General features: G+C 33.3%; 1 protein-coding gene across 2 annotated transcripts in view; it reads right to left on the bottom strand.

The window, feature by feature from the left end:
- Window positions 1-869: 869 nt before the first annotated feature.
- The window catches only part of LOC101736463 (large neutral amino acids transporter small subunit 1), a 49,202-nt gene continuing 40,667 nt past the window's right edge, over window positions 870-9,404 (bottom strand). For both annotated transcript variants that reach the window (XM_021352446.3, XM_021352445.3), the window contains exon 13: window positions 870-8,922. In XM_021352446.3, the coding sequence (XP_021208121.1) occupies window positions 8,920-8,922 (3 nt within the window). In that variant the 3' untranslated portion in view covers window positions 870-8,919. The remainder of the gene's footprint in view (window positions 8,923-9,404) is intronic.

Genomic DNA, 9,404 nt, shown 5'->3' with positions numbered 1-9,404 from the left:
TAACGCTAGGGATAAATAACATGATTAAATTTAACCATTTTCTTAAGTTGGCTGCACAAGCAATAATTGTTTAACCTACTTTTTTAAATGCATAAGCAAAACAAATTACTAATATTATGTAATATATAAAGTTGACACTTAATTTTTATAATATGGTTATAACATGATTCCTAATATCAACTTTTTTTTTATTGCTTATATGGGTGGAGAAGCTCACAGCCCACCTGGTGTTAAGTGGTTACTGGAGCCCATAGACGTCCACAACGTAAATGCGCCACCCACCTTGAGATATAAGTTCTAAGGTCTCAAGTAAGTTACAATTATAAATAATGCTACATAGTATGTTTAAGTTTATTTAATAAATAAATTAAATTGATCTTGCGGTTTTTCTTAAGTGTCCCCTATCCTTCAGCAGTAGAGGGACAAAGATCTACTTAGGGGTATCTGTCTGTAGGCTGTTCAAATTAAAAGAGAAATAAATTTGCAGTATTGATATTATAACTAACCACCCATGCTTTGAGTTATTGTCAAAACCATTTAATATGTCTGTAGTTCCATCCACAGGGTTTACAGTTTATTCTGGTCTTGTCTGCAAGCTGATATACAATTGAAATAAGATTTTTATATTATTATATATACCTGGTCAGCCGTCTCATGGACAAACTCATCATAGAATGCAAAGTTATAATTATTTTTTAATAGGAATTACAGTTTGTGGTCAATATGCAAAATGACAACTGGAGAAATTATAACTTATTATAAAATTGGTTAAAAATAGGTTGAGAAGCTTCCGTACTTGTTAAAGAATTATCTGAATCAAAGCTTTATTTAAAAAACTATAAATAGGAAGTGTTGAATAATGAACGACATTATCTAGACAATATGTTTATTATGAATTCCTTAATACAATAACATTTTTATTTTATATTTTACATACAGTTAAATTATTGCTTATAGGTAACTGAACCTATTTCTTTTTCATTAGACTTAGCAATAATTTTGTATCATTGATTTGTGTTTTTTGGCGCTTTTTCTGTTTTTCAACAGGTTTTAATTTTTTCTTCGTCACGTTTTCTTCCTTAGGTTTTTTATTTTTATCTGTCTTACTCAGTTCATTCGTTAACAAATCTTTAAAACTTAACTTTTTAACTAAACTGTTGTTTTCGGAAGCGGCTTCTTTAAGTAAAACTTCCTTTTGAAACGAAACCTTTTTTTCAGCGTTGATTTTCTTTTTCAATATTTTGTTGTTAAGCGCAACAGACTCGCTCTGTCTCTTGGTTAGCTTGTTGAGAACTTTGAATTTGTTTTTACCGAATTTTACCATTTTGTACCATAAAATTACGTGTGGTATTAACGATGTAAAATGCTCAAAACAAAACAAATACTACATAAACTACGTGCCTAAACTATTTAAAATCCAAATTCCAAAACCAACACCGCATATTTCAATTGGTACGCACAATACGTCAATGATATCGATCTGTCAATGTCATTTTTATTTTATGACCTGGTAACGGGACCTTTAAACCAAGACCTTATATTCTGTTATAAAATAATAATATTTATTAATATGGGATTGTGGAGTGTCAATAATAATAAATAATAAGGTGGGTGGACAAACTCACGGCTCACCTGGTGCTAAGTGGTTACTAAGAGTTTTAAGGTTTCAGTTTTTACAGTCCAACCACAATCCCTTCAAATCAATTTTTTTTCCTACCTGTTCTAGTAACCTCGAGGGGTTATTCTAGATTCGCCGATCTAGTAGATGAGCTTACGGGGCTCAAACCTAACGACGTTGCTAACACGAACCCTAGCAAGAGCCGTGCTTCGCATAATCTACCACCGGATCGGAAACGCGACCCACTGAGAAGATCCGGCGAGAAACTCAAAGAACTGTGTCTGTGGGTTAATTTACTCGCCGAGCCTTTCGTCGCAAGCGACAGGTTCGACCAGAACGATACCGGTGCTTGAGGTACCTAAAATCACCGTTAGTGGACCGGAAGGATCCAAAATACGTGTTTTGGGTGACGTCGACTGTGTAACATTTGGCCCGCAGGATCGGCTATGTAGTTCCCGGCGACCACGATGAGAGGATTCTCGTATCGTGCCGCTTTTTCGGTGCATTGATGCCGACTGTAGATACTTACTGATGGACTCTAGGTCCAGGTCGATGTTCCTGACGAACCACGGGGCTCCGACGGCTATCCTGCAAAGACGGTATTGAATAATTTGAAAGGGTTTTAAGTTAGTGCGGGCCGCGTGAGCGAACACTACACTTGCATAAATCATGACAGGGCGTATGCAAGTTTTGTAGAGTGTCACCTTATTTCTAAGGGACAGTTTACTTCGCTTGCAAATCATCGCATAGATTCAAATCTAAACGCTACATTACGGCTTCACGACAGAAATAGGCAAAGTGATGGTATTTGTTACTGGTACGTTTTTGTCGTTCACAAATGTGGTTGTCTGTGGACCACAAAATAGCAGAAAATAAAACATTTACTTTATTCCATCAATAATTTATTTATTGTCACATAGTCTCCTTAAGTCATTGTAGAACGCTTAATAGAAACACTGACACAATTCAATAACATGAATTAAATACCGATCACACAAAGAGAACGCGAATACAAGCAAAATATCTGACTTGCTTAAATTAAAATGTGAAATAATACGCAGGCAACATTCACATTAAAATTTATTTGGCTAAAAGATTACGTCGAAGCGTTAATTTTAAATAATGTACTGCGTTCTTCAAGATGTCTTACAAGATAAGCAATTTAATACGTTTTTATTATAGATTTAAATGTTACAAAACATCTATACTATTCATCATCGTCAGCCCACAGACGTCCAATGCTGGACATTGACGTCCCACAAAACCTTCGAACCTACGCATCCAGCAGATTCTGGCGTCCTTTACCATGTCGTTCATCACGTGGGAGGCCTACCCACAACGTTCTCCGAGTAGTATTACAGCATACTGTCATCGTCAACCCCAAGCGTGGCGGTTGAGACAACTAACACGTCTGACTCTATTGTCGATCCTCTATTGATACCCAGGAACTAAAACACGTCTACTAGGATAAGAAACAGCTTATGCCAGCGCTATTTCGAATATCAAAGCTTCGAACAAGCCTTTTTCGGGTCATTGCGAAATTATTTCCGAAGAGTTGATCTTAAGTGGATGAGTGAATTAAAAATGGATTTTAGGCTCACGAACGAGAAATGGTAATCAGAAGATTTTTTAAGAACATCTCTAGTACATTGGGGTACAGTGTATTATTAAATATCCCCTATTCGATCATCATCTACATTTGCATTAGCGGTACCCGGTCTGACAATACTCGAACGCAGTCCGCGTTTGAACAGTTTATTTTAAGACCCGCAAACATGTCAGAAGCTTGACGGATCGTACATTACCTAAGTCTCGTGTTAGAAAAGTATATATGTACGGGATCAATGTTCATTTACTTAATATATTCAACCAGGATTTAAGTAAACACGTTCAGTGTTGTAAGACTAATTAACATAATTTTAAAATGATTTCAACACTTTCGAGTTTTGCGGATCAAAACAAAGTAAAAGTTACGCAAAAAATCTGTTTGTATTTCCATTTGAATTTAGCAATTTACTGGCTGACCTCATCTGTGTTTCTACAAAACGGAATGTCAGTACGCTATTCTGTTTGCAATATTTACAACAACAACAAAATCATAAATCGTTGATATCACATCAATCACAGCAATGTGCTTATTATAAAAAATTAAGGTTATTTTTTATTTAAATTAGTTTGAGAAAGAAAACCCTTATTAAATTATGAAGAGTACAATTTTGGAGATCATCTCCGAAAAAGCGACTAATTAGTAATTTAGGTTGGTGCAAATGTGGCGAGTGTTTTAACTTAACAAAGTTAGCGCCAAATATATTTTTTAACTCTGCACAACTCTTCCTATACAACTGCCCCACGTTTTTAACACAACGCTTTCACTAGCGCTTTTTTATGGATTTTAAAGTTGCAATTTTCTGTTCGCACCTGGACATTTTTTGGACAGAAGAACTGCGTTTTAAGAGGGGGGAGCCTCATATAAGACCGTTCTTCTTACATCTAACGTCGCAAAACGAAAAAAAAAACTTTGTATACACCTCTTTGAAGTGTTGTGAAAGCGAATGTCAGCCAATCCAAATATCAGAATTCTCATGAGACGCTTTTTCCCGAGCCTATTACTATTTAAATGTAATGGAAGTACATACGGTAGATACGCAATTATTTTTAGCATTAGCAATATTTCTTTAAAATTGCTCATAAATTCTAAGCTGGGTACAAATAAAGACTGAACTTGTCATTCAATGTCTCGACTACATCGCACAATTGATAATGAGCACACTCATTTATTTTAGTGTAGGCAACTAAATGAAAATTGAAATGCATTTTTTTCTATTAGACACTGACTTCTATTGGTAGATACATAAAACAAAATAAATATAATGTTTAATATACATAGTTCATTATGTAGTTATGTTATATAATTATATATAACGAATAGGTTTGTTTAGGAATGTATTGCGCAAGTATTGTGTGTATTTTAAGTAAAAAAAAATATATTTTGAAAAGTGAAATATTTCATATTGTCAATAAATACGAAGTCTCATTTTGTTTCAAAGTCAGATTTTTAATATCTTATAAATTTTCAAAATTATTGTTCTGTGTGCTTAGTGCGAGTTTTTTAACGCTGGTTTAACCAGCTCCCCTAGCGGCAAACGTACGCAAACATTCCAACTCCATACTTTGCGTTAACTTTTACGTTATCGAGAACGTTAAAAAACTCGCACTAAGCACACTGAGCGCAATATTATTATTTTCGAACATACGTTTTCGTATTGGGTAATCAGTATTTCGTATTTCTATATTTTATGTTGGTACACAAGATAAAAATCTAATAATTAGAAATATATAAATCTGTACCGTAGAAAAGTACTTAGCCTAATGATATCAGGGATGTTACAGATATTAATCTTAACTGCTTCAAACAAAAGTATAAATTCCGTCAAAGAAGTTATATATTATACAGGTTATATAATTTTTTTAATAATAGAATTAAATTTATTTATTATAAAAAAAAAGAACACAATATTCCTAATAATAATAGTATGTGTAATGTAGATAGCCGCGAAAGCTTAAAACGACTCGTAGTATTTTAATTCTTTATTACTTTTCTGTGACATCCCTAATATCGTTTCGTAGTGACGGCTTACAAAAGCTACTCGACAAACGACTGACTTAGCAATAACATTGTCTATTTGAGTCGAAAACTAATTCATCTACTATTTTCACCCAAGTTTCCTTTCCAGATCGTTTTTATTTTATTTTGAGTGAGTTTTTTTTACAGAAGAGTTAAAAATGTTGGCGTCTTATTGGACCCAAGCGAATCCCAATCACGATTCGCCCCTACTGCTGTTGATACTTTTTTTAAGGGGTTTTATGACCTGGTAACTAGGACCTTTAGGTCAAGTCTTGTTTTAATTTTAATGAAAACTGCACCACCTCTTCATTTTAATGTTAAATAGTTTTAATACTGTTTTTAATATATTTATATATCGGTTTGTCAGTGTTTTTGTATTTTAATAACTCAGCAAGTAGTGGCGGGCGGGATGAAGAATCGGACTTAATTTTCACATCACTGAGTTCACTAGCCAATAGTAATCTCTGTCAAGCAAGAAGTTTTGACAGTCAAAAATAAGATGCTCCATGGTGATATCTTTGGATCCATAGTGTGTACATAAATTGCCAAAACTAGCAAGGTGCGACGGTGCAGTATTATGGCCAAAGCGCAATCTATTTAGATGATAAAGTCCGGGATGATAAAGTCTTAGCTGGCTTCTTTCAAACTGTGGATACTTGCGTGAAATTCTAGATCTAAGCATCGAAAATACAGATTAGATTGTATACCCGTCAAAATCAAGATAAACCTATTTCATTATGAACTAAGTTAGTTACGGTCATTTTAGTAGTTAAATTATCAGTTTAGTTTCATTGGTCTTTTTTTTTACATTTTTTTTATCTCTACAAACCCGCATACGGAATAATCCTCCGTGCTATTTTCGCTGTCTCTGTACAGACAAACAGCAAACCAAATTAGCATTAGCAGAATATTTCGAGGGGTGAAAGGTTATTTATTTAGCGACATTTCGTTTAGTACGCGACATTTATCTTTGTAAGTAAGGGTCCGTTTTATTTAGTATTAACATGACCAATGCAATGTTTTTAATTGAACTTCAATTAAGTTTACACCATTCAAATAGCTGAAGAAGTTTTTTTCTCATGATATTTTTCTTCAAATTTTAAACTTTAAATGGCTCTACTGTCAAGTTTCGAAAATATTGTTTAAGCCAAACACCCCTTCACCCCACGATTTAATCTCTCAAATGGCAGTATGTTCGTGTACAATCTCTACTATAGCGAAAAACAATTACGAATACTCAATACACTTAAAGCACGAACCGTTAAAGATTCAGTATTAATTTCATTCAATTTATCTCTAACGTAAATAAGGTTCTGTATTAAAAGATTTTTTTAGAGTCTTAGTTAATCTCGATCGAGATGAACTCTACCATAAAAATGTAGTACTAAAATCTTTTTAAATTGAAGCTTTGTAATACTTTGGAGGATAGAATTAAGGAGGACAATTTTGTAAATTACAAAGTGTCCGCTGACAAAGAGCCAATTAAGATGGCGCCACTGTAGCAAATGGAAAGATTTTAAAAGCGCCTTAAACTACCACACTTCAACGCAGCAAACTTGACTCTGTTTAAAACTGCTATATTCATATTATCATTTCCACTTTCCACACTAGCGCTATTTCGGTGATTCTTCCAACTATAGCTTGCTGTTTACATGTTGACACTTTTTTAACTTGTCCCCTATTGGTACTCCTTATCTATACCTACCCTCAATATAGTTTAAAACAATTTTAATGCAAATTTAACATACGGTCAATGTCAATTCAAAGAGAACCATTGAAAAAAAAACTAAAGCAGATTAAACTTAAAATACAACGATACTGAATATATTAAATTAGCATTTGTCAGACTATCACATAAAGTCCTCAAAACTTTCACTCTACCAAAGCTACTGCTACAAGAGCGTGTGTAAGATTTCATAACGCAAGCAACACTAAATTGACGTATATTCATGATCTTTTAATATTGACATAGTTATTGCCACGAGCAACGATGGCCAAGGTAAACGGTGTTCGTAAATTGAATGAAATTAATAATGCGTTTACACATGCTAACATGGAATCCAACATCGATTAAATATACATCAACTTCATTATAAATTTATAGATACTTGCTTGTCGCATTTAGTTCAATCGTGACTTTAGAACGAGAACGACTTATGTGAACAAACAATATTATTTATTGAAAGACTTATCTTATACCTTTAAACGAGCTATTCTTGTATATATATAATCTGAATCTCGGAAACGGCTCCAACGATTTTCATAAAATTTAGTATACAGGGGATTTCGGGGGCGATAAATCGATCTAGCTACGATTTATTTTCAGAAAATGTTGTTTTATTCGTGTTTTCAATAATCAACTTTATCGATAATCAACTTTATGACTCTTCCAGACATCTATTGGCGAATAATAATATTATTCTTAATTGAGAGCAACTAACTGCTTTAAAGACACAACAAGATGGAGTTATCAAAAAAAAAAACCCAAAAAAGCTCAGTCATAATCTAGTTATTTATTGGAACGAAGTTCCTTATCGCGCGTTGTGAAAGGGAGCTAGATGGAAAAAATTCTTACGAAAAGTTGTCACGACACTTTTTAGATCCGTCATTCTGACCAATCAACGTGTAGGCGCTTATCGCGTGACATTGCTCGTATCCGATTGGTCCGCGTAATGAGTACAGTTTCTCGAGATAGCGTTTCAACAATAGTAATTTAGTTCATAGCATTGTTTTTTTCTTCTTCATAATGCCGTAATTTATTATTATAACTTAAAAAAAAAATTACAATTCCTTCACTAATTAATCGAAAGGAACTTCGTTCCATCCGGGTGTCCCTTGACACCTCTGAAGTTTTTATTTATTATATATCGCATTTTTGTATAGAATATTTCATGGTAAGAGCGCGACAAGGTTGCATAAATCTCTATATTAAGATTTAAGGCGCATGATTCACTGCCTTTTTCTTTTCCAATAATTTCCCACTTCTAATCTTTGTTCTAAGTCGTTTTCGTACTAAAGTCATCGATTAGTTCATTTCACACGCACCTGCTAACTTATTTGTGTGGATAATATTAATGGTTGATCATATCCACGCAAAAAACTATATCTGATCTTAACTCTTAAATGTATTGGAATACATTTAAATTTTTATATTCGTTTGTGTAAAATTAATATTTCAAGCGTGTCTTTTATTTTAGTTCCCTTTTAATACATTATTACGTAGTAACAGACGCGTAGTAGTAGATTTAAGGGTTTAAAATTATAAATCTTAATCCAAACTTTTAAAAATACAAAAATACTTTAAAAAAACGACCATTAATTTATTCATGGACGATGTGCTATTAAATGTTGGATAAGAAAAAAACATATATATATTTTTTTCTAAATAATATAAGACGCGCACTTACAAATGTTCTACAAAGTCAGTGCTAGCAGCATGATGTCATCCAAATATACATCACAATTAAAATATTTATAAAACTTAAATAAACAATATAAAAACGTGTAAATAAATAAGTTCAAGCTTAAAAAACAAGCTGAGGAATGACTTTTGATATAAAAGAGATGTTTGGCAAGAACTATAGTTGTTGTTAAAGACAGTCAAACTTGTTGATACGCGTGTAATGAGCTAACCTTGCACTTTGTTAGGATATGTTCTTTCCCAAGGCGATTTTGTTCACTGAAAAAAAAACATTGAATTCATTTATGAACAAACTCACAACTTCGCTCCTAGAACAAATTCGATATATATTGATTGAATCTTAAGTATTTTCAGAATAGAAAAATTTTAATAATATTTTTTTATTCATTCATTTTCAGTAAGAGGGAAACTCAAGGTTGTCACTCAAATTAAGTTAAGACTGGAAACTGGCTTAATTCACTTGAAATTTGCACTGTAACATTATAAGGAGGGCAGTTAGAGGCAACATCCATAGGCGGACCACCTCGCAGCGGACCGATAATCATGAAAGTACTTGCATACGTGTGATGGCGATCCTCAGTAATGAGGGAACGGCAAAGAAGAAGAAAAGTAAGGAATCAAGTCTTTAAATCATTTGGACCGTGGAAAACTAATATCTATAGTTGGTCTTCTAAGAATTACAGATTTAAAGAGATCAATTGTCCGAAATTGCGTCTTTAAAACACTTGTCTGATTCTATC

This window comes from Bombyx mori, chromosome 26 (assembly GCF_030269925.1).
Source record: "Bombyx mori chromosome 26, ASM3026992v2".
In the NCBI taxonomy this organism is placed as follows: Eukaryota; Metazoa; Arthropoda; class Insecta; order Lepidoptera; family Bombycidae; genus Bombyx; species Bombyx mori.
Note: the sequence above shows the minus strand (reverse complement) of the source record. Positions and strands in the feature narration are given on the sequence as shown.